This window comes from Carlito syrichta, unplaced genomic scaffold, assembly GCF_000164805.1.
Source record: "Carlito syrichta isolate Samal-C Ts95f unplaced genomic scaffold, Tarsius_syrichta-2.0.1 Scaffold302526, whole genome shotgun sequence".
In the NCBI taxonomy this organism is placed as follows: Eukaryota; Metazoa; Chordata; class Mammalia; order Primates; family Tarsiidae; genus Carlito; species Carlito syrichta.
In genome coordinates this window covers 258005-285055 of record NW_007246622.1, presented here as the reverse complement: position 1 = coordinate 285055, position 27051 = coordinate 258005, and the positions used below count along the sequence as shown (strand labels likewise).

At 36.8% G+C, this 27051-nt stretch overlaps 1 protein-coding gene across 1 annotated transcript in view; it reads left to right on the top strand.

The window, feature by feature from the left end:
* Positions 1-27051, top strand: part of LOC103259122 (protein eyes shut homolog) — a 284238-nt gene that overhangs the window by 105683 nt on the left and 151504 nt on the right. The window contains exon 3 of the mRNA XM_008056788.2: positions 3889-4061. Coding sequence (XP_008054979.2) covers positions 3889-4061 — 173 coding nt within the window. The remainder of the gene's footprint in view (positions 1-3888; positions 4062-27051) is intronic.

Genomic DNA, 27051 nt, shown 5'->3' with positions numbered 1-27051 from the left:
TCAGGCAATCCTCTCACCTTGGCCTCCCAAAGTGCTGGGATTATAGGCATGAGTCACCGCGCCCAACCTGGTAGGTGGTATTTTTTTAAACTAAGCTTTAAAATGACTAAGTACATTTTTTCCATCCTTCATGTCGTAGTTAAATGTAATGTACATGCAGTAGACTGAACATGGCACTAGTAAAATAAAAATCCTCTAATCTGTGTACTTTGATGGATAAATATCAAGAGTCATATGTTAATCAAGAGTCAAAATGTAGCCCAAAAAAGAGAAATAAAATTACAACATCATAGCATCCTGCTAAAGACACAGTAATAACCAACGTCCACCAAGATTTTACTCTGGAGAGATTGTTTATCTCAGAGGTGCGGGACTGGCTTAAGCTCAGAGTAGGCCATGGGAAAGGGTCCCTTAAAGACCCTCAGAATTTCAGAGGGCAAGGGGGGCATGAGACACTGAATTTATGAAAGGCACATATGAGATTCCCACGTAACATCCTCTGGTGCCGGTTCACAGACCAGCTTTTAGAAACTGCTGTCTTCTGAATTCACATACTGCAGAGCCAAGGCCTCAAAATCCTTCATACCTGTCTATATACCTTTGTCACATATACTGCATCTGACAGGAATTTGTTCACACACTTATAATGTCTCCTCCAAAGAGTACAGAAGCGAACCTTACTCTCCCGTGGCATGTGGCTCTGTTTATGACATGGGTGCACAGTAAATATTGGTTGAAAGCAATTGCAAAAAGTATGATGTTCTGGTGTACAGGTAAAAACTTCAATGTCGATTTTTTACCAGACCTACTTTTAATTCAAAAAAAAAAAAATGTCCTGACTTTTTTTGAGGAAGATTTGCAAAAGAGTTTTCTATATGATTTGCAAATCTTGAGAAGGATAAAATTGTTTAAACTTTAGGAGTAAAAAAAAAAAAAAATTCCATGAAAAACTGTATTCCATGTGAATATAGTCTCTTGTAGCTAATGATATTAAGCAGTACCAAATTAATTCATAGCAATGTTGCAACATTTAAAGTAAACTAAGCAAAGGAGGGTGACATTGTTTCAATCACTGTTTGCAAAAGTCAACTCTCTTACACAAGGTCCATCAGTCTTAGAACACTCCCTTTCCTGGTCAACCCTGCCTTTCCCTGCAAGATGTGGAGAGATATCAACATGGGTAAAGTGACAGAGAAGACAGCAGACTTGGTAGCTTTTGAAAAAGTTGTGGCTTAAAAATGGGGATCTTGGGCAATATCTGGAGAGGAGAAATTTTTAAAGCCAAGTGTAACACAGTCAGTAGCAAAGACAGGCGGTTTTAAAAACTATTGGCGAAATACCTATTGGCACTCCAAGGAGCCTTCTTGGACTTCAAGGTACAATTTGAATCGAAGTGTAGAGAGGTGCCAATCATCTGGCAAAATCTCAGTTGGTTAGCGCTAATAATGTGCTAATGGCACATCAAGACAGGCCACAGATTTCTGTCCACCTGCCCTTGGTTAGCCAGATAAGGTGACTTTCTCCTTTCTTAGAAAGTTTCCTGTAGAATTTCTGTTTCTTGCTCTCCTCTAGCTGCCTGCTGACATACAGATGCACACAGTTAGTCATCTCCACATGAATCTATACAACCAACTTCTCACAACACCTGATGAAAGCAAAAAGAGGAAATGAAGCTTCATGTATCAATAGAACTTGATTAAAAATAGTGCTTTCCTTGGTCTTTTAAAAGAAAAGCATCTTCCTGCATTTCAAATCTGTTTCAGTTCACATGATTAAAGCACTTACATCAACCAGTGGTTAGATTGGTTTGACTTTCACATGTGTGGCATTCTCCTTGTTCTGAAAAAGACTGACTTGGTCCTTCCAGAATGCAGCTTTCAAGACTTTATCCAAGATTGCAGATGCTTAATACTGACCTTTCAACTCCAAGTTAGGTGAGTGGAAGCAGAGTTACGTTTGATTTATCTATGACTCCAAACAACATCAAGATTCTAATTAACGTTTTGGGTCATAACATATGTCTCTGCATCTGTCAGGTGGTCTACTGGTGCTTTTTCCACTATTCTCAGGCAACAAGGAATAGCATTGGCTTAGCAGTCCTCAAAATGTTGTTTTACTGCCAGAAACAGAGAAGTTTATCTGGAGTATTTTATAGCCATCTTAAGGACATTGATCTATAATTTTTCCCAGCTCTGAAAACTTATGAGATTCTATATCTGTCTATAATGTGTAAGATGTTATACAAGTCACATTGAAGGTTATAAAAGGAGTAAGTTTCTGATCATTTACAGCAAAAAGCCTAATGTGTTGACCAGATTTGAGGATCGACTGATCGCTTCCAGTATAAGCCTTATATGTTGGCAAAATCTGAAGATCTCAAAGTCCTACACCCCACCAAAGCCAGCATTACCTGCTACCTCATACATAAAATGTCTCTCCAAAGAGCTTCATCTTTCCTGCAAGCAAATTTATGTTGGAGAAAGGGGATTCAAAGATATAAGGAATGCATCGAGAAACCACACAGATGAGAATGGCAAGGGGAAATTTTCATGGCACGGGCAAGATCTACAACTAGATTGGAAGGCTGAGTCATAAAAACAAAATATGCTGGTTTCCTAATTATTGGGGCTGGTCCTGACACCTACCCTTAAGAGCTAACAGTCATGTTGAGAAGAAAGATAGAAATAGGATTTTTTTTTTAAACTTAAAGATTCCTACATGGCAATGTGTGTAAACTAAAGTAAAAAGAAAATAGAAGAAAAGCAAAGCATATCAATATTCAATGGAATTCGTTAAATTGCAAGTGACGAAATCCCAAATCAAACTGGTTTTTAAAAATGTGAAGAATAGAAATATATTGGCTCACATAACAACTAACAAGTCATGGTGAGACCTGGTTGCCCAAATAATATCATCAATAATCTATCCCAGTCACTTACATTTGCATTGCTAGGTATTTGTTATTTAATCTCAGCCAGGCTCTTCCCTAGGGATGGGCAGATGCCACTGGCAACTACCAACTGAGCAACCCAGCAGAACAAAGAGTGCTCTCCTAAGAGTTGCAGCATGCATACTCATACTGCAATTCCACTAGTGCCAAAGGAGTTGATCACTATGATTGACACCAAGAGTGGAGTCTGTCCCTCCCAGGCCACGTGATGGAGAGGGAGGGGTGGAGTCGTGGGTCCTGTAAAAACAAGTAAAGGCTACTGTTACTTTAAAAGGGGAAATCTTTGCAGAAATAACAAATTCCAAGTCACTGCTCCTTCCCTGAGTGCTTCCCTAGCAAGTGAACGAGGATTTTTCCTGAGCTCTGTTTTCATGGGCACTTGCAACCTGGGGCCACCAAGCTATATTTTAAGCTGGAAAGTTGTGTAGTCATTACAGCTCCCTGCTGTGCCTTATTTTCAGAATTACCACAAATACAGCTCTTGGAGGACTTTGTCCTCTGTGTGTGGATCTTATCACCAGCTTAAAATCCTCCTCTGAGCTCTGAACCTAAGATTTTTTTTCTAATAGACATTCGATGCACTTTATTGAGGCAGTGTTGCACATATTTAATGAAGCCCTGAAAAGGCTCTCAGTGTGAAAAAAAAGATGAGATAAATCAAAAATAAAAATAGATGGCTTAAAATAGAACCCATGACTTCAGACAATCTATAAAGCTGTTAATCTGCTTTCAATGTAAAGCACACAGCAAAAACGACTAAAAAGGTGAAACACAGGGAGCGAACAGGGGAGGGGGAGGGGGCCAGAAAACTCCACATACTAGATGTGTAAAAATTATAATTTTTATTTATTATTTACATACATGTATATGTATGCATACATGTGTAGAAAATATCAGTTGTTGTCCGATGGGTTTTTAATTTTTTTTTCCCTTCTCAGCGATAGCGAAGACTGGTTTTGCGAGTGTCCAAGGCTGTACTCGGGCAAGCTGTGCCAATTTGCAACTTGTGAAAACAATCCATGTGGAAATGGTGCCACCTGCGTTCCAAAGTTGGGAACGGATATTGTCTGCCTGTGCCCGTATGGGAGGTCTGGCCCCTTCTGCACTGACGGTAAGAGCATTTGCTTATCAGACATGGAGCCTAGGCAGGCAAAGGTGAAGGGGACAGAAATCTCTCCGAGGGCCCAAGGACATCACTTGACTGATCAAATCCGTCAGATCTTTTCCTTGGTTCTTTTCAAGTCAGTTGAGACAAGAGCCATTAGTGAGACTGATCGCTAAGCAGGTATTTCTCATAACCATCAAGTAATTACACAAGAGGTAATGAGTTTTCCCTGAGGTTAGACTGCAGACAATCTCTGTGTTATAAAAATCTCAAAGTCAATCTAATTATAAGAGAGTAACAAGGAGAACCAAGAGCAATACATACAATCAAATTATTTTGTGTGTTTTGGCAAACTGAAAATATAACATTAACAAATCTATGTATCATAACCCAGTTGTTTACATTTCAAGTTAACAAAACATATGACCCCGCTATCACACACCAAAAAAACCGCATCACAGATAATAACCAAGTGTCTCTCTTTAGGAAAATTCAGCATGTGGAAATCCTAAATTGCAAAAAGCTGCAAGATGCTGTAATATAAGGTTGCTTTAAGAAGTAAATTGCCTAAAATTTAGTTAGCTTTAATAATCAGAAAAAAAGATTTGTAAATATTTTCAGAAATAATAAAATAACTGGTATTCACATTTAATCAACACAGGACTGGTCTTGTTCTATGTTGTTTTCACCATAAAAGTAAAAAGGAGGGACCAAGTGCAGTGGGTCATGACTGTAATCCCAGTATTTGGGAGGCCGAGGTGTGAGGACTGCTTGAGCCCAAGATTTTGAGACCAACCTGGGAACCTTGTCTCTACAGAAAAAATCAAAAACATTAGCTGGATGTGGTGGCACATGTCTGTAGTCCCAGCTACTAGGGAGGCTGAAGTAGAAGGACTATCTGAGCCCAGGAGTTTAAATCTGTGGTGATCCATGATTGTGCCACTGTAGTCCAGCCTGAGCGAGAGTGAGACCATGACTCCAAAAAAAAATTTTTTTTAATAAATAACAAAATGAACTCCTTTGGCACTAGTGGAGTTTGTACCAAATTTTAGAATAAGGCGAGCAAGGTGAACACAAGGCCCTATGCTCCCAGCACACAAATGAAACAAATAGATCAGCCTGTGATGACTCATTAGAAGCTGGGCACCACAGCCTCGTGTGAAAGGTATGAAAGCTGAAACTGGAGTAAATGAAAAAATCTGTGGCTAAAAGTTATTGACATTTGTTATACCTACTAGGGGACCCCAAAAAACTTTTTTTTTTGGAAGGCAGGCCCCTTATAGTACAGGCTTCCCGTGCTGTATAAGTGATTTGGAACCCGTCAGTATCAGCGTACTAGCTAGTATTGTTGAAAGAGGCTGCATTTGACTTCAGTGTATTTTATTTTGGAGATCCTTTCAACGCATTTGCCCATTTCACAATGGGTGACTTACACAAAAAACCTGCCCCCACCGCACCAAGTGTTTAGCAGATTGTGACCAAAACCAGCAAGACCCCCATGTCCCCCCCCGCCGCCCAATTCACCCAAGCTCGCCCCTGAGCAACTGTTTTTTGTTTCCCTGGATGGAAAAAGTCCTCAAAGAGAAACGCTTTGTCCACATGGAAGAGGTGAAACAAAAATCAGCAGACGCACTAAAAGGCATCAATTGACAAGTTCAAAAACTGTTTTGAGCAGTGGAAAAAAACATCTTGATAGGTGTATTGCATCAAATGGGGAGTACTTTAGGTGACTGAAGTTTGAACATGTAAGAATAAATGCACAATTTTTTATAAATAAATTCTGTGTTTTTTTGGTGCCCCCAAATATGTCTTAAAGAAACTGAGACAATGGATTTGTGTGTAGCTGGAAGAGGGTAAGTTAGAAGAAGAGTTAAGTAGTACTAAGAATTTCATATGAATATATATATATACGCACACACACATATATGTATATTGGAAGATATATGTATGTGTGTGTGTGTGTGTGTGTGTATATATATACACACACATATATCTTCTTATATAATCCATATTAGAAGAAGTTAGCCCAGTCATTTTAATAAAAAGATAAAGCATTATAGACTGCATGGAACTGGTCATGTCCTTTCCTATAAAAACCTCATGCTGCTCAGACATTATCATTCTATCTAGATAAAAGCTATAGAAAAATGCAATTGGTTGCAATAAATTTGATTACTAAGGGATGAATCATCAGTTTGGCTCCCCACATGAAAATAGGACTGACTATATAAAATAAGAAATGAAGATTTATAAGAACGTCTTTAGGTATTCACCAAATAAATGAGTTTACTCCCATCTCTTGGTCTCATTGGGGTTCCAGAGATGCAAAGATTTATGGATTGCTGAGGCAGGTAAATTAGACCAAGTTTTTTAGGCTTTTTGCCTCAGTATAAGAAACATTTCCTGCACGCACCCATCCAGAAGAATCTCTCAAAATAATTATCTTATCCATTAATATATACCACAAAGATGCCAGTTCCACTTTAGAAAAGTAAAGCTTGTGAGAAAGATGAGACCTCTTATACAGCTTACCTTCTAATTGAGAAGATAAGAAGAAAAAGAAAAATGGCTCAAAACACAATACAAAATTTCTGAGAAGATTTATGAAGAAAATACACAAGAAGCAGTAGACAGTAACTAGAATGGAGGGCATTATTTTAACAGGTCATCAAGACAACAACAATGCTCAGAAAAGAAGGTATTTGGGCTGAGGCCTAAAGAATAAAGACTATTCCACGTGAAAAGAAGGAAGAAGAACTACCCAGGCAGAAGGTTCATTCAGGAAATGGGAGACCCGGAGAAAAGACAGAATCTGGGCTCTTTGAAGAATTAAAGGGTGCTACTATAGTTGGTGCATGAATGTTTTAGTTGATTGCAGTTGCTACAATGTAACACCTTAGACTTGGTGGCTTATAAACAACAGAAATGTATTCCTCACAGTTCCAGAGGGTGGAAATGTAAGATCCAGGCGCCAGCATACTTGGTTCTGATGAGGGCCTTCTCCCTGGTTCATAGACGGCAATCTCACCGTATCCTCACTTGGTAGAAGTAACCAACTCTCTAGAGTCTCTTTCATAAGGATACTAATCTCATTGATGAAGGCTCTTCCCCCTTACCTAATTACCTCCCAAAGCCCCCACTTCCAAATACTATCAACTTGGCAATTAGATTTCAACATATGAAATTGGGGGGCACACACTCAGTTTATAGCAATAGTGACCAGGAAAAAACATCTTATCTGATGTGAGCAGGGCCTAAATAATACAGGGCCTTAGGGACATGGGAAAGTTTTAGACTTTTATTTCTAGATGCCTTAGAAAGCCACAGGAAGCTTTTAAACAAGCTAATGGTATATATGTATTGATGTAAGCCATTCTGACGGCAGTATCAAGAATAGATTTTTAAAGCTATTGTAGTGGTCCTGACAAGAGATAATTATGCCTAGGATGAGGATGATGGAGTGGAGATGTAATTAAGTAGATGAATTTGAAGTCTCTTCTGGAGAAATAATTTTCTTTTCTTTCTTTCTTTTTTTTTTTTCTGAGTTGGAGTTTCACTCTGTCACCCAGACTAGAGTGCAGCGGCCGCTCCCAGCCACAGCAGCCTCGACCTGCTGGGCTCCAGTGATCCTTCCACCTCAGCCTTCCAAGTAGCTGGAACTACAGGAGCACACCACTACACCTGGGTAATTTTTTGATTTATTGTAGAGATGAGGGATCGCCAAGTTGCCCAGGCGGGTCTCGAACCTGTGGGCTTAGGCAATCCACTCACCTCAGCCTCCCAATAATTTTCAAAACTTGCTGGGAAGAGGATAGAAAACTAGAAACAAGAACAACATCTAGTTTTCTTTCCTTGTTTGAACTATAGTATAGATGGTGGTAACATCAGGAGAAATAGAGGCATAGTAGGTTATTTTATAGAGAGTTGCTAGAAGGTGAACAAGAGTTTTATTTTCAGATGAAGGAAAAGATGCCTTTTAGACATCCAAATGGAGATAACACATAGACAATTGAGTGTACGATGCTGGTGGTTTGAGGAGAGATCAGGAATGAAGATATCATTTGGGGAGTCCTCAAAATAAAGGTGGTGGTTAAAATCATAAAACTGTAGACTGTCTAAGGAGAAAATATAGATAAAGAAAAGAAAGTGTAGGTTAAAAAGACGAAGAATAGATAAATCATAGAGAAATATTTTTGGTCCAACACAGTGACTGATGCCTATAATCCTAGCACTATGGGAGACCGAGGTGAGAGGATTGCTTGAGTCCAGGAGTTCAAGACCAACCTGTGCAACATAGTGAGACCTCATCTCTACAAAAAGTCAAAAATTAGCTAGGCATGGTGGCACAAGCCTGTAGACCCAGCTACTTGGAAGACTGAGGCAAAAGGGCCACCAGAGCCCAGGAGATTGAGGCTGTGGTGAGCCATGATTGTGCCACTGCATTCCAACCTGGGCAACAGAATGAGACCCTAAATTAGGAAAAAAAAAAAAAAACACTAGAGAAACCTTCCAGGATTCCAGCATTTGAAGATCTGGTAGAGGAGAGAAACCCATATCAAATGTCAATGTCATAAACACCCCATTATCTTTCTGCTCATAAATATTGTTCCTTTCATGATGTGGCATTTTCTTAGCCTGGGTTCCTCCACAAAAGCAGAACCTGTGTAAGAATTACATTTAGGTAGTTTCTTTCAGAAACTTTCCCAGAAAACAGGAGTGAAGATCTAGCGAGAATAAAATAGGGAAGTAGGGGAAGTTGGTGCAAAGGTACGTGTGGAGTTGAACGTCACCGTGGCTAACTGTGCTTGATTTCACTGGGACCAGTGAACAGCTGTATAAAAGGAGTCTCAGAATTGTCTACCCATGGGGGCAAAGCAGAGAAGCACTTGGCCACTGACTCATGGTTCTTTTTGATTGACATCAATGTTCTCACACTTCAAGATTGCCACGCAACACTGGTAAGAGTTCAGACTCTAGCAGTCATCTTAGGTGACAGCATTAGAGAAGGTGAGGGTCACAGGAACCATTTATACATCAAGAGGCATCAATACTTTCTCTTTACTCATGTACCCAACCCATCCATTAGACCTTTCACTGTTACTATTATGACCTCTGAAAGATTGTTCAAAACATACTGAGTATATATTTATTTAACAGGGGAAAGTACTGAGCAAAACCAATAAGCCTAGTTGTTGCCCAATTACAGCTATATGTTAGAACAGGCAGACAGAACGACATCTGGGACTTCACCTTTTTGTTAATAGCAGAGGATGAAAAATCAGCTAGTTTTGTTTCATCGGCAGTTGTGTCTACTATGTAGCACTTTTTCTTTTTTTTTTTTTCAAATTATGTCTACTCCTACTATCCTAATATACTCTTGGGGGATAATAGAAAATATAATTATGCCGTTTTCCACCTTGTTGATATTTCCACTGGGGAATTCATTCAAGGATGATCGTGGCAGTGATGACTGGCACTGAAACAGATGCTGTGAATGGAAAATTTGCAGCCACCTTCCACCTTCCTTTGTAAAGAGCTTTGCTTTCCACATTTGTGTTTTTTATTCATACTTCCTGTTGCCTTTCCTTATGCAAGAGTAATCTCTTCTTGTTTTCTTTAACCACACCATTCTAAAGACTACAGAAGAATTTTTTTTTTTCTGAGTCAGGGTCTCACTCTGTCAACTATGCTGGAGTGCAGTGGCATGATCATGGCTCACTATAGCCTCGACCTCCTGGTCTCAGGTAAGCCTTCTACCTCAGCCATCTAAGTAGCTGGGACTATGGGTGTGCACCACTAAGAACAACTAATTTTTTTTTTTTAGACATGAGGTCTTGTTTTGTTCCCCAGGCTGTTCTCAAACTTCTGGGCTCAAGCATTCCTCCTGCATCAGCCTCTCAAAGTGCTGGGATTACAAACATGAGTCACCACACCCAGCTGGAATAGTTTATCTTGTCTCCTATTCTCTTGTGTCCATTCCATAAATATCCCATAATAATTTACTTTATCCTCCCAACTTAGGCCTCTCAACAGAACACGGTTCTTGAGGAAAGCAGTATGACTTACTGACTGAGAGCAGAGACACTGGAGTTAATCTGCCAGGGTTAAGTCCCCATTCTACTACTGACTAGCCAGCCAAGTGACCTTGAACAAGTCACCTAGTCTCTGTACATCAACTTAAGTTAGTGTAATCATAGAATTCACCTTATAGATTTTATGAGAATTAAATGAGATAATGCAAGTAAAGTGCATAACACATACTGGGCCTATAGAACATGCTTTTGTTTTTTTAAGGGTTGTCCAAGTAGGATTCTTACCCTCATGGGGAACTGCTACCTATTGTCATTATGATAGGAAGGCTGCATCTTCATCCCAGCTTAAAAAAAAAACCCCTCTCTAGGATGTCAGTGTACATCAAAATTAATTTTCTTTTAAGAATTTTTCTAGGATGGTGACACTTTGCAGTGATTAAAGACAAGCCAGGGTATTACAAAATCAGGAAGAAATTCAGCGCCCAGGGACACGGATAATCACCAGGCTATTTAAGGACATGATACCTCTATAAAGCAGCTTAATGTCAGCCTGGCATTTTGTAATGGCATATTTCAAGTACATGTAATTTTCTGTCATGTTAAGCTCATAACTCTTTGATAGCATCCAGTCTGATAGGATCCAGCTCCCTCTCTCCAACTCAACAGCTGTTCGACTGCCCTGCTGTTCAACACATCTCGGTATCCCTCATTTCCCCTCATGTTTAGGTCTGTACTTTCCAGGTCCAGGTACAAAGAAGGATTAAAAGATCAGCCTAATCCCAGAGGGGAGCAAGGAAACAGGGGTGATTGTGGCCACACAAGAAAGTTCTCAGGAAAGTGATTCCTCTTGCTCTGGGACAAAGGCAACCTCTGAGTGGTCTGCATTTTTTCTTCCTTAAGAAAGGAAATGAGGGAAAAAATGAGGGAAATTACCTTTACTTGTGCTCAGTGGGAAGATGGGCCCCTTCTGCCTTTCATATTTCCCCCTATTTTAGCACCTGTAAAAAAAAGTTAGGATGACACATATTTTAAAAGCTGCATTTAAAATAAATATGTATTTCAATTGGGACACCTGCTACCCAATCAATGGACATCTTGAATTAGCACCTTGCTTCTTTTTATGCAAACAGCAATCCCAGCACAGCAAAGTTATGGTTATCATCTCAATAATTATCACCAGTACTTTATGCTTATATACAGATGAGTCTTTAAAAGTTATAAAAAGTATCTGAGAAATTTTTTTTGATCAAAGGTTTTTATTAGATTTACAAATCTATTTGTAATACTGTTTCTAGTAAATCCATTGTGCTTCCTACCAATGATTGGTGTCAGATTTTAGTATATATGTTTATATGTATAAACAAAATATACACATACATACATGCACACACACACATACATGAAATAAGAAAATGAGGTATTTTGAGTTGTCTGGCCAATATATTCTTTCTTTTTCATTAATGAACTCCTGATAGTATTTGGGACAGTAATGTACCCAGCTAAAGTTTCCCAGCCTGCCTTAAAACAGAGTGTGGCGGTGAGACTAAACTCTGGACAATCAGATATAGGAAGAAGTTCAGAGTGGTATATCGACCTCTGGAAAACTGCCTTAAGAGCAGTATGGTCCCCCAGTCTCCCTTCTTTCTGAAGCCTGAAGTATGGACAAAATGTCTCTTGACTCTCAGAAGTCATCTTGGATCATGAGGGACCTTGAGAATAGAGGATACATGCTAGGAGGTTGACGCAAAGAATGAAAGAAGCTTAAATCCATGTTAACCATAGAACTACCACACCACGGGAGGAGCTCACTACCCAACTTTTCATTAATAAAAGAGAAACAATTTATTTTGCTTAAACTTCTGGTTTTTCTTTTTAATATGTTATCTGTTATATGCAGCTAAATCTAATACTAACTGATTCTATCAGTGTCAAGATTTCCCTGAACTATATATCCAGTGTGTTTTCCTAAATATTTCTGATTTTGTTCATAAACCCTTAGACTCCTTATGTGTCTTGTTTCAATCTAATAGGTGTAGCAAATTATACTTTATAAAATATATTTTTGTAATCCAGTGAAAGTATGGTAAGGACTTTATTTATTTACCTATTGAGAAAGCAGGATTTACTGAGAGGACAAAAAAGCTCCCACAGTGGGAGGGGACCTAAGGGTGTTGCCCAGGGTATTATTTAAATACAAAGAAATATCATACGAAGCAGCAAAATAAAAAACTCTATATTTTTCTAATTAGCAAAATAATAAAAAAAACTTAGACCTTTCTTATGAGATGTTACCTCATCTTAAAACAACCCCCATGAGGCAATTTCTAATCATACTAAATAAAAAATCAAATTAGTTTGTAGATTTTTGCATCTCAATTCCTAGGGAGTGACACATCTGTTACCATCTGCTTTTACCCAGAGAACAAAGACCTTTCACTATGAAACTCTTATGGTTTGCCTCTGTCAGTAAAACACTTAATTCTCAAGGTCATATATTCCCCTCTCTGTTTATTCCAGCACTTTGTCATTATTTAGCAACCTTACAGAAGTCTCCTTTCCGACACAAGCATTCTCTGCTTATTAAAAATGTCTTTAAAATGAATAGACTACACAAAAGGCATAGTGGTCTCTCTTGAATCTACTTATGGCAAATTGGTTTTGGATACCATGTGTGAAAACGTAAACCTCTATAGTTCACCCTGAAGCTCACCAGAGATTTTAACCTTGCAGGCCTGTTGGTTCAAGCCCTTCTATAAAGAGTCACATTTTTGTGAATTAGATGAAGACTGTCAGCTCCCACCATTCCTATCAGGTCGTGCTTGGTAGGTTTAAGAGCTGTGTTAATGTGATGCACCTGCCAGTTAGCAAGCAGCAGAAAACACAAACACATTTATATTACATTAACCCTTTACCCATTTCGGAAAAAAAAAAAGTGCAGTTCACTGCTATGTTCATTTAATTTTACATAAACATGCTCTCTGAGACTGAAGTAAATCTGGCTGATTTTCAATATGAAAATGAAATACAAAAACTATTTTTGGAGTTAGTTCTAAACAGAACTTGTATCTAATCCTAACCACAAAATTGCAAAAGAGAGAAAGAGAGAGATAAAATTGCTATATTATGTAATTTTCTTTTTTTTTAATCTCGAAGTAAACACAGCAGCCATAGGTTCTGCTGGTGAGTATCCTTGCATTAAATGGGGAAAGGGTTAAAAAAAAATTACTCACAGAAACAAAAACTTACTTAGAGTCTGAGTAAATTTATGCCACATGAAAAACCATGAGGTCAACATTTTATGAAGCCATGTATTGATTGATAGAAATGAAATAAATCATGGATGGAGACAACTGTGTGATACCTACCTTTCTATACAATGATAGCAGTTATTCTGTTATGTTTTTCTTTGTTTATATTCACTGACATGCTCACAGTGTGCCTTTTCTAATAATTTGTTTCTTATTTCCTCTGAGCTTGAAAACGGTCTCCTATTATCCTTAGGATAAGAATAAGACCTAGCCGGGCTTGGTAGCTTAGCCTGTAATCCCGCGCCTTTGGGAGGCTGAGGTGAGTGGATTGCCTGAGCCTGCGGGTTCGAGACCCGCCTGGGCAGCGAGACCTCATGTCTACAATAAATCAAAAAAATCAGCCGGGTGTGGTAGCGCACGCCTGTAATTCTGACTACTCGGAAGGCTGAGACGAAAGGATCGCCGGGAGGCTGCAGTGCCCGGGAGCGGCCACTGCACTCCAATCTGGGCGACGGAGTGAGACTCCAACTCAAAAAAAAAAGAGTAAGACCTGCTTAAAATGATGTGCGAGCCTGGCTTGGGCACACCTCGACTTACCCAACAGCCCTCTCCTTGACTCTTTCAGAACGCTGTTCAAACTATTTCTGTACATTCAGACTATTTTGTATTTAACTTTTAAATGTTGGCCATATACCTCTCCAGTCCTTCCCTGTGACTATAAACATCACAGAGGTACACACCACACCTGCCTGGGTCATCACCAAACCTGCAAGAGTCACACATGGTTCCTGACACATGGGAGACTCTCATATTTCTGCTGAGTTAAAAATAACTCAAAAGTTTTTCAAAATATTCACCTGTGCTGTTCTTTTGAGTTATTACTATGTCTATCACTTGATCGTCAATAAGTATTTGTCAGATTTGAAAAAGCAACTTATTAATATCATCAGTTAACGAACAGTCTAATCTGAAACATTTCCAAATGTTTCCATGAGTGCAACAAGGTGATCCTTAAAAAGAGTCTGCAGTGAAATGAACTTGTAACTGTTGAGTGCTCACAGGATGCGAAGCCCTGGGCTAAGTGTGTTACATTCATCTTCTTACATAATCTGCCTAACAACCCAATGAGGAGTGTCATTGTTTCCACTGAACGGATGGAGAAACTGGGGTTCAAAGAGTTTAAACAACCAGTCAAGAGGCAGATGGGCATAGTGACTCACTCCTGTAATCCCAGCACTATGAGAGGCTGAGGTGAGAGGATTATTTGATCTCAGGAGTTTGAGATTAACCTGGACAATATAATGAGACCTTGACTCTATGAAAAATAAAATAGTCAGACATGATGATATGCACCTGTAGTCCCAGCTACTCAGGAGGCTGAGGCAGGAGGATCACCTGAGCCCAGGAGGTCAAGGTTGCAGTGAGCCGTGATCACCACTGCACTTTAGCCTAGGTGACAGAATGAGACCCTGACCAAAAAAAAAAAATTGATGTAGTTCAAGAGTCGTGGGTAGATCTGGAATTTCTGACTCCTGTCTTTCTTTAAATCACTATGATACTCAACCATCCCCTCGGGAATTCTTAGCACCCTGTGCTAAGAAGGCCTGCAGTAGCATCATTAGACCAAGCAGCTCTTCTTTCTCATGTGACAAACTTTCCAAAGAATAAACCGGTCTGGTGGTTCCTAAAGTAGGAGCTATACACCCACTGTGATATTGGAAGAAAATATTACTTCTCTTTTTTCCTCCCCCAATCTTCTAATTTTGATTTTTTTAATGTTTTACTATGTCCATATTGGGTATGTATATATAATTTTAAATAAATAATGTATAGGATACATGATCAAACAAGTTTAGAGACCACTAATCTAGACAATTCCTTTCCTAACATGACCTGAGATTTGTATTATATCCATTGATTTTATAGGACTAATTTAGAGAAATTTATTACAGATTATGCTTAAAATACTTGAAATGTATCATGTATTATATCTATACACACATATATCATATATATACACACATATATATGCATATGTGATTTATTATATAATCCCAACAGGTTGCTATTAGAGGAAGCAATGAAGTGGCATATTCAAAACTCCTTTATTCTTGATTTTAAAATATTTTAAGACTACCCACACACCCCAACACAATTACGTTTACTTAAGTTTTCTCAGCTCATGCCAACTGAGCTATGGAAAAGATTTCTGGAAGACAATGGATGCAAAAGGAGAATGATTACATCCTCAGCTAATAGGAACAGTAACCTCATTATAAAAAAGTCAGGGAGTAAATGTGCATGTATTCTATATGGCCATTTTATGGAAATGTGTCCATTCATGGTAGGCATTTCTAAGCTTGAAGAACCAAATAAGGTCACTTATGCCTACATCAAGCAGAATAGATATGAGTGGAAGTTACTTTTACTCCTTTCTCTGCCTTGCCATTTAATAAAAATCAAAAACACAATTTTATTTGCATTTATCACTTTTATTTTGTTTTGATTTTTTTCTACATGAGTCATATGACTTGATCCTTGCTTTATTATTTGTCCTTTTACCCAATATTTCCAACTATCCTGGAAAGTAGGCAACATTTGGCAACCACATGATCATTTAATATGAATTTTTGCTCATAAAATTGGCTTGATACAAATGTAGACACAAAGTTATATTTCATCTATTTTGATAGGATCAACTAAACTTAAAAAGATTGACACTTTTAGAACCATCATCTTTTCATTGGAAAATTCCAAAATAGAGAGTAGCATTGATTTTGTCACCCAGGCAAAAGTAAACAATTGCTTTGAGAAAAACAGTCCAGGAACAGGATATTTTTAGAAAGTGTATTAATTATTATAGAATTGACTAGGAAAAGTAATTTAACTGGTAACTCCAATAAGATTATGGTCTATGTCTATTATTAATAACTTGACCTCTAGGTTCTGGGATTCCTATCAGTATGCATTTGTGAGACAAAATTTAAATTGGAAAATGAGAGAGAAAAGAGAGAGAAGAAAGGGGAGAGAGGAAAGAAGAGGAGATGGAAAGAGACAAAATATTTCTGAGAATTGATTATAGCTTGTAACCAAATTCTTTTTTTTTTTTAAGGCTAAGAAAGAAAAGTTCATTTAAAAGTAAATTAGAGAGAGAGAAGAGAGAAAGGTTCACCTCCCCAAGGTGGGGAGGGGGCCAAAACCAGGAAGCATAGCAACAGCCATAGCTCAAAGAGCACACAGCCACACCAGAGTCTAACAAGGCAACGACCGCTTGTAACCAAATTCTAGCTTCATGTGCACCTCCCGGCACTAAGATTGTCCAACACATCCAAAATCTACATGTTCACAATGCTGAATGTTTCATATACATTCTCTTGCAATATTGAAAAATTAAAAGAAATTCAAAAGTAAGGATGTCATCTTATATGATCAAGTCATTATCACAATTTTGCTATAATGATGACATTGTAAACTCTGAATCTGATATGTACTGGAAAAGGTAGCCACAAGCACCCAATACTAGAAATATAGCTCATGTCTCAAAGCATGTGAACCGCTTAAGGTTATCAACAATTCCTGAAGGTCTATTTTGGTTTCTATTTTCCTAAAGAGACTGTTAAAGTAATTATTAAGAAACAGACTTCCTATTCATTTCTGAAATTTTTTAAAAATGTAACTTAAATTTAAAAGAAATTTGAAAAACAAACAAGCATAACTTGTAAAAGCTCACCTATTCTTATATTTTAAATTATGTTTTTATTAGCCAAAAGATAAACAAGTATAGATGGATTTTTAGTTCCCTTGATCTAATAAGAGAGCATGTGGGTCCTGAGTAAGGAATTTTCTAGCAGTGAATTAATTCTTTTCTGCCTCTGCCATTGGTCAGTCATTTCAGAGGATAATTGATGTGTTAGTGGCTTGTAAAGTTAACACAGCTCTTTGAAAATCAGCATTTAACTGCTCATTTTGATTTGTACCCACGACTAAACACCTGGCAGGGACCATCCAGTCTTTTCCAAAGGGCAAATCTAGATATTGCACCTAATGGTTCAGTTTTGAAAATGACATTTTTTAGTTCTCTCTGCCATTCTAATGTGACCAAGGGTATTTCTGAAGTTCATCTTTTTTATTCTCGTGTATTAAATCGACTTGAAATTGTTAAAGTGAGACTCTGCCCCCAAGTCTTTAAGCTCTGGAGAAAGAAAAGCTGTCATCAGGGTGAGTGGATGATAATTCTGCTTGTTGGAGTGTATCCCTGTCACTCTCCAGGTGGATGGCTTAACATGCACCTTGTTGACAGCAGACACCAAAGGGGGCTTCCCTCAGGCAATATCATGGTGGCTACCCTTCTGAGTGAGTCCCCTAAGTACATGTCAGGGGAGCTTTCTTTCTTTACCATGGCCAAGTTGATTTTCCCTGAGATAGCTGTAAAGTGCATTTTAAGCTTGATGCTTGTATAAGCTTTAAAAATACAATGTTTAAGAAATACATATTTCATGGTTTTTTAAATGATAAAATCCCTTAACAGATTCCTGTTTCTTACTTCCATTAAACTTCTCTCCTCCATGACTTGTTATAATCAACACTTTTGAGATAAGTGCATCTTTAGCATCCTGAATTTTGAGCTTCTGAATTCTGCTTTACAACAATGTAGCAAAAGCAGAATTGAAAGCCTGAATAGCCATTTCTCCCACATGTTGTGGCAGCTAGGGAATGACACAATTTCCATCCTGCAAACTAAAGGACTTAAGTTGCCTCTCTGCCAATGTCGGAGAGCTCTTTTGGTTATTCAACACTTGCCCTGTTGGAACAGGAGACTATCAGAACACCTGTGCAATACACAAAGGGCTGCAAAGTTATGGGTGTATTAAGTGAAGTCTAATTATAACCTGATTTTTAAAAACCCTCTAGACAAAAGCCTATTTCCAGAGAAGCAGCTTTTGTAAGAACAAACTTAGAAATGATTATATCCCAAAAGTGCTACTTGGTAAAAATGAAGTGCTACTCAAAGCATTCCTAGATATAGAAAGCAAAACACCTCTGTTTTTCACCCTCCACTCTCTAGAGTAAAGGGGAATGTGATGCCGTAGCTTAGTCAACTCTTTAGCATCTGCACGCTGTTAATGAGTATCACTGCTTCAACAAACTCAAACAGATATAGTTTTACGAACTAAAAAAAGTCCTTACATCACTTTATAGCTGACTGAAGTTGGCAGTGTTAATCTGTTAGGTGTTTGTATGATGGGAAAGACCTACACTTTGAGACCGGAGTGGTGAAACAACTAGCTGTGTGACTTTGAGGCAGTCACTGTGACTCCTGGCACCTCACCTTCTTTGTCAGATCATGAAAGAGTTAGAAAATGGACCCTTTCTTCAATTTTTGTATTTCGATCAGGACCCTAAGTTTGACTACAGGGAAAATAAATTATGAGTTACTCATATTGATTTTAGATGCAGTTTTATTTTGTGTCTCCTTCCTTTCAAGTCATTACAGTTCAATAGGAAATGGATAATAAGAGAGCAGGTTTTGAACGCTGCAAGACAGACACCATTCTAAGTGCTTTATATAGATGTCTCCTTTAATTCACAAAAGTGCCCAAAGGTAGCTATTATTATTATTATCCTCATTGTATAGATGAAAACACCAAAAGTTAGAGAAGGTCTGTAACTGATAGAACTGGCTAATTAGTGACAGAGCTGTAATTAGAACCCTTACCACCTGGCTGTGGAGCCTATGCTTTAAACTTTTATATTACTCTGAATCCCATGAGTATGTTTCCATTAGGCTATATTAAAGAATAATCTAAGCATGTAAATGATTACTGATCCGTTTAGCAAAAACTGAATGTCTTCTTAAAAATAGTAACTCAAATGCAAAAGTATGAATCATTGATCAAGTCTTATCATGTGACTAAAATGTTATCAAAACAAACTCAAGCATTTGGGAGATGTGTTAGTTATTAATTATAATTTGGTCCTTTATCATACACGCTTATTACATTTGACAACAATATGCTTTACCTTCCTTAGGAATGGAAATTATCTGGCAAATTATTAGATAATAAGTATGTTTAACTATAATATTTTAATTATAAAAAAACTTATTCTATCATTTATTCACTCAACAAATATTACTATTTAAGTACTTATTATGTTCCAGGCCTAATCTAGGTGCTTGATAAAACACAATAAATAAAGCAGTCATAAATTCTGTCCTCAGAAAACCTTAACATTTACAAAGGAGAGAGGGGGGAAAAAAAGAATGAATGCAAAATTCTAGATGGTGATTGGTACTTTGGAGTAAATACACAGATACCATGATGAGAAATAACAGGGTAGGACTTAGGTGGCCAGGGAGTGACTGTAAGGAAGACAATAAAATTAGAATATATAGAACAAGTCCAGGGTGACATAAGTGACTTTAGAGAAACATACTGAGACCAAATCCTTCAGAGTTTTGTGGGTCATGCTAATAAGTTTGGATTTTCTTCCATGTTTAGTGATAATCCACGGGTTTAAAGAGGAGCGTGGTTTTTGTGCCTAAAATATTAGTTGGATTTCTACATTTAAAAAATGACATTGAAGAGAGCAATTGAAGAAGAGGGCCATGGAAAGCTAACACAGTAATCCATGTAAGAAGCAATGTCTGAGCAAGGTGTAGAAAAGAATTGTCCAGATTCAAGTTTTATTTGGAAATAGATTCTGTAAGCCATACTGATAGAATGTGTTGGGGATGAGGATAAGAGGAATAAAAATTGGCCCTTAGATTTTTATACTGAGGAATTTAGATAATAGAGACTTTACTGAAAAGTGAGAAAAATAACCTTTGCTTCCGCTTCAGATGCCAATGGGATGTGTTAAGTGAAGATGACAAATAGAAAATTGGATATTTGATTTTGGCCTTCAAAAGAGAGACTTGACCAAGAGATATAAAATTGGGCATTGTCTTTCAACAAGATAGGTACCTCAACAGAATAAAGGACATATATGACAAATTCACAGCTGATATCATACTAAATGGGAAAAAGTTGAAAGCTTTCTTCTGAGATCTGGAACAAGACAAGGATGTCTACTTTCACTACTTTCATTCAACATAGTACTGGAAGCCCTAGCCAGAGTAATTAGGGAAGAGAAAAAAATAAAGGGCATCCATATTAGAAAGGAGGAAGACAAACTATCCCGCTTTTCAGACATGTTTGTATATATTGAAACCCCTAAGAGCCCCACCAAAAAACTCTTAGAACTGATAAGCAAATTCAGTAAAGTTGCAGGATACAAAAACAACATACAAAAATCAGTAACATTTCTAAACACCAACAATGTACTAAAGGGGAAAGGGGAAAGGGCTCAGGCAAGCAATTCATTTATAATAGCTACAAAAAATAAAATATACTGTATCTAGGAATAAATTTTACCAAGGAAGTGAAAGATCTCTGTAAGAAAAGCTGTAAAACACTGATGAAAAAAATTGAAGGGAAATTGAAAGTGACCATGCTACCAATAGCAATATATCTACAGATTCAATGCAATCCATATCAAAATGCCAATGACAGTATTCACAAAAATATTTTTAAATTCTTAAAAACTTTATGGAATAAAAAAAGACCTCAAGTAGCCAAAGCAATTTTGAGCAAAAAGAGCAAAGCTAGGGTATTATATTACCAAATTTCAAAAGATACTGCAAAGTTGTAATATCAAAACAGCACAGTACTGACATAAAAACAGACATATAGACTAATGAAATGGAATAGAGAACCCAGAAATAAATCCACATATTGATAGCCAACTAAATCTCAAAAAGGCACCAAAACATTCACTGGGGAAGGTATGGGCTCTTCAACAAATGGCGCTAAGAAAATTGAATAGACATATGGAAAAAAATAAAGCTAGAGCCCTATCTCTCATCATATATAAAAACCGACTCAAAATGGATTGAAGACTTAATTTCAACACCTGAAACTATGAAAGTACAAGAAAAAAGTGTAGGAAAATGCCACAAGACATTGATCTAGGAAAATATTTTATGGAAAAGAACTCAAAAACACAGACAAGAAAAGCAAAAATAGACAAAAGAAATCATATCATATTAAAAGACTGTATAGCAAAGGAAACAATCAACAGAGTGAAGAGATGACTTACAAAATGAAAGAAAATATTGTAAACTATTCATCAGATGAGAGATTAATTTCCAGAATATACAAGGAACTTAATTCAATGACAAAAATATAAATAATACAATTTTAAATGGGCAAATGAACTGTATAGACATCTCTCAAAAAAAGGTATACAAATGAACAGCAGGTGTATCAAGAAATGTTTAACATCAATTATCATCAGAGAAATGCTAATGAAAACCACAATGGGATATCATCTTACCCTCGTTAAAATGACTATTATCAAAAAGACAGAAAATAACAAATGCTGGCAAGATTGTGGAGAAAGGGGGACTGTTAAACACTGTTGGAGGGAATGTAAACTAGTCCAGTCACTGTGGAAAATAGTACGGCGGTTGCTCAAAAAACTAAACATGGAACTACCATATAATTCAGCAATTTCACTACTGGCTATACATATCCAAAGAAAAGGAAATCAGTATGTCAAAGAAATTTCTGCATTTCCATGTTTATTGCAGTACTATGCACAATAGCCAAGATATGGAATCAACCTAAGCGCCTATCAACAGATGAGTATATAAATAAAATGTGATATATATACACAACACAATACCATTCAGCCTTGAAAAAGAACTAAAGTCTGTCATTGGCATCAACATGGATGAGCTTAGAGAACATGGTGTTAAGTGAAATAAGCCAGGGACAGAAAGGCAAGTATCACAAGTTCTCACTTATATGTGAAAACAAAAAGAGTTGATGTCATAGAAATAGAGGGTAGACTAGTGGTTGCTAAAGACTGAAAAGGGTAGGAGGGAGAAAGGAAGATAACCAAAGATTAGTTAATGGATACAAAAGTACAGCTAGATAGAAAGAAAAAGTTCTGACGTTCTACAACCTAACAGGGTGACTCCTTACCAAAAATCTTGCCTATGTTTTCAAATAGCTTGAAGAGCAGGTTTTGACTGTAACCAAAACAAAGAAACAATAAATGTTTGAGGTGATGAATATGCTAATTACCCTGATTTTATCATTACAGGTTGCATATGTGTGTCAAAAGATCATATTGTACCCCATAAATGTACAATTATTGTGTCAATTTACAATAATGATAAAAGAAAAAATTGGCAGTATTCAGCATATAAATAGCGTTTAAACTCATGGAAACATATGAGATAACTTATGAAAAGAATGTAGAGAGGTCTACACATTTAGAATTTAGGCAGAGAAGAAAAGGAGACTGAGATGTGGTCACAGAGGAACCGGAGAACCTGGGGAGCAAGATGTCACAGATGCCAAAGTGGTCTCTCTTCTTTAGCAGAAAAGGCCTTAGCCCTCCTGGAAGGCAGGCATGTTTCCCATTCAGCCCTCCTGTGCCTTCCTGTCTCACCTACATGGGAAAAATGCTAAGAGGCATTTGTGAAGGAACACAGCTTTCAAAAAGACAGGACTTTAATTGTAAGATTATGGAGCATTTCCACTCCTCCACACCTTATCGTTACATATACACAGCTCCAGTAGAATAACAGCAGATTACAGCCAAAAGAGCTTCAAGATTCAGACTCTTGGAGAAGAACTCAGGGAAGCCCAAAGTCGGGAGAGAAGACAAAATCAAGGACATTAGAGACATTTGAAACCTCTGGTAACTATGGCTTCAGCAAACGTTAAACAAAACCCAACTCCTAGTCTGATTAACATAAAACTTCACACTAAAGTCCATTTATCTTAGTCCCTATTACACAACACATCATTTCCAGCTTTTTAACATATTTGAAAAATTGTAATGCATGCGAAGAGAAAAAAAGAAAAGAAACAAAGTCCAAAGCAAGCACCAGAACCAGACACACTTATGACAGATTTTTTTTTTAATTTACCAGGCAGGAAATTTTTAAACATCCATAAGACATAAACATTACTTGAAATTATATAGATGTTAACAGGATAACATGAACTCTTTTCTAGCTATCGATTTTAAATAGTATATAAACTGCATAAAATCTTTGTAAATCACAATTAATTAAAACTGGCATAAGAAGAAATAACAAACATAAAAAGTCCTGTAATTAAATTTGTAATTGAAAATCTTTCAACAAAGAGACCTCAAAATGTTTGTGCCTTCTCTAATAAACTCTTCTGACTACTTAGAAAGAAGTAGCACCAACCTGACATAGCCTCTTCAAGAAAATAAAACCAGAAGTAAAACTTCCCACCCTCTGCTATGAGGTGAATATAACCCTGCTATTGAAGTTAACAAGAAAAGACATCATAAGCCAGTCATGAATAGTCATGTAAAATCCTAAACAAAGTAATAACAAAGAGCACAATAATTCTTAACTTAGAAGATGGTTACACTAAAGCCACAATAAATTCACTTGGTTAAGTCATTGAGATGTGCATTTATGATTTGTAAACTTTTCTGGGCATGTGCTACACTTCAATATAAAGTTACATACAAATAAAATTAATTATCTAAATTACCAACCTAACTTTATCCCTTTGCCTAATCAGGACGTTAGAGTGCCATTTGTAATCATTTATGAATATAATTTTTTTTCTTCCTTGTATCTTGTTCAGGACACAATTTGAACATATATTTGCCAGCTTAATCTCACAGAATGCTAACTGAAAGAAACATAAACAGAGACAAGCTGCCTTGTTTTAAATGAATGATATGTAGCCTGAAAACATATTAGTAACAAAATTCTCTACTCAAATGAGAAAATCCCCACCAATTGGCAAACTGGTTTTAATTTTAACCAGGGTGCTAAAGAAAGATAGCATATGTATAGTCAAGCAGAAAAACAAAGACACAACTGGTCACTAGATAGATATAGTTCTAGGACTTATCCAAAATGTAGTATTTATTTTTATAAAAAGTTTTTCAAGTTTAAATCACTGTTAATATGAGATGATATTATTTTTTAAAATATTGATTGACTGTCACTTGTGAGTTGATGAAACACTATCGTATCAGATGTTGTGGGAAATACAAAACATACATAGTCATCTTTACCCTCAAATTTACTGCTTTGAAAGAAGAAAATAAATTATGTTCATTAAAAAGGATCAGAGAATGATAGAAGGCCAGGTTATAGCAAAGGACTATGTCTTACTCATTTTTATGTTCCTCAAAGTTATTAGGTACTGTGATTTTTACATCTGTGATAGCAGACTAATAAATATTTACTGTATGAATTGCATTAAATTTGAATGCTGTAGCCAACTAAGGAATATGTCATCATTCCCCAAGCAACAGGAATCCTAATGATCCCATCCCTCCATTACTATTTTGAAAATTGGCACTCTATCATAAAAGTGTGCCTTAACTTTTTTCCCACATGATGTTTTTACATAAGTAAATAATATGATATCATCCTTCCATTTTTTAGAACAATGAATATTGCCACTGTTTACAACTTGTTTTTGATATACATTTCTTTCACTATGCTTACTTTTATTCTTGGACCTACATTAAATTAATAGCAGCTATTTCATAACAATTCCATGTTTCTAATCACAGCCCATGTTAATGCCAATAAAATTCTGTTCATCTGTTTTCTTTTTTTTTTCATTTTCTTCGAGATGTCATATTCTCTTTCTAAAACACAAATGTTTACAATTTACATTTCCCTGTAAACACACAGAATTTCTGTTTCATCAAAAGGTCATTAGCAGAAGGAGATTTTCTAACAGCAAAATTATTGGGTTTATGCTTATGTTTAATTTTAAAAGATTATGCCAAACTGCCTTTCAAATAATTTGGTCTCCCACTAAAGTATGAGAGGGCTTTTCTCAAAAACTTTTTAATCACTTAGGTTTAAAAAAATTCTCACTATTGGTTAAATTTTCATTCCTTTATTTATAAATGTGGTTGAGCAATACATTTAGTGACCACTTTTACTTCTTTCTTTGTGACTCCCCTGTTCATATTATGTACCCATTTTCACTCAAATTCAATGTATGCTGGAATGGTATTGTTATTTTTTTCTTATTTGTTTTGAATTTTATTTGTTGTAAATTTGTGGGGCATAAGAGTAATTTTTTTTACGTGGATAAATTGCACAGTAGCAAAGTCAGGGTTTATAGGGTAACCATCACCCAAAAAACGCATATTTTACTAATTAAATAATTTCTTATCACCCATACCCTGCCACTCCCTGCCATCTGAGTCTCAAGTTTATTATTCCACATTCTTTGACCTTAGGTACACATTATTTAGCTTCCACTTATGAGTGAGAACACGCAGTATTTGTCTTTCTTGTGATTTGTTTCATTTAAGATAATGGCCCCCAATTCTACTCATGTTACTGCAAAAGACAACGTTTCATTCTTTTTTATGGCTGAATAGTATTCCATTGTGTATATATGTCATATATTTTTTTATCTGACTTCATAACTTTGCTATTGTGAATCGTGTTGTGATAAACATATAAGTGCAGGTATCTTTTTGATGTAATGATTTCCTTTAGGTAGATACCCCACAGTGAAATTGCTGGGTCAAGTTGAAGTTCTATTTTTAGTCATTTGAGAAATCTCCATATAGTTTTCATAGAGATTGTACTTATATTCTCACCAACATATTCATGTTTCCTTTTCTCTGTGTCTTTGCCAACTTGTTTATTTTTTGTCTTTTTAGTAATAGTCATTCTGACTAGTATAAAATTATATCTCATTGTGATTTTATTTGAACTTCTCTGATGCTTAGTAATGTTGAGCACTTTTTCATATACCTGCTGACTATTTGTATGTCTCCTTTTGAAAAATGTTTATCCGTGTCCTTTGCCCACTTTTAATGAGATTGTTTGGGTTTTTTTTTTTTATTTCTTTTTCTTTTAAAATTGGGGTACAATTCAGAGTCAGGTATAGAAATATTCATTGTGCAGGTACCCTTGTTGATGAGGTATGCCCCCTCTTCCCCAGGCAGTTTCCCACTACTGCCAATCCCACCTCCCTGCCCCATCACGTCCCTACAGTTTCCCGCTATGTCAATCCTTTTCTTATAGTATTACAATAGTTGTTCAAGGTCCACTTATGAGTGAGAGCATGTGATACTCAATTCTTTGTTTCTGTGAAAGATCATTCAGTATTATAGACTCTAAGTCCATCCAGGTTGCTGCAAAGTTCATGATTTTGTTCTTCTTTATGGCTGTATAATATTCCATCGTGTATAAGCACCACATTTTTTTAATCCAGTCCTCTTTTGATGGGCAGCACGGTTGGCTCCATGTTCTTGCTATTGAGAACAATGCTGCAATAAACATACGTGTGCAGGTATCTTTTTTATAGAGTGATTTGAGTTCTTCCAGGTATATTCCCAGTAGAGGGATTGCAGGGTCATATGAAAGGTCAATTTTGAGATCTTTTAGGAATCACCAAACTGTTTTCCACAGAGTTTACACTCCCACCTACATCCTCTCCAACATCTGTTGTTTTTTGCATTATTGATGATGGCCATCATGACTGGAGTTAGGTGGGATCTCAGTTTGGATTTAATTTGCATTTCTTTGATGAGGCTGAGCATTTTTTCATGTATCTGTTGGCTGCTCATATGTTTTCTTTTGAGAAGTGTCTATTCATATATTTTGCCCACTTTGTAATGGGTCTA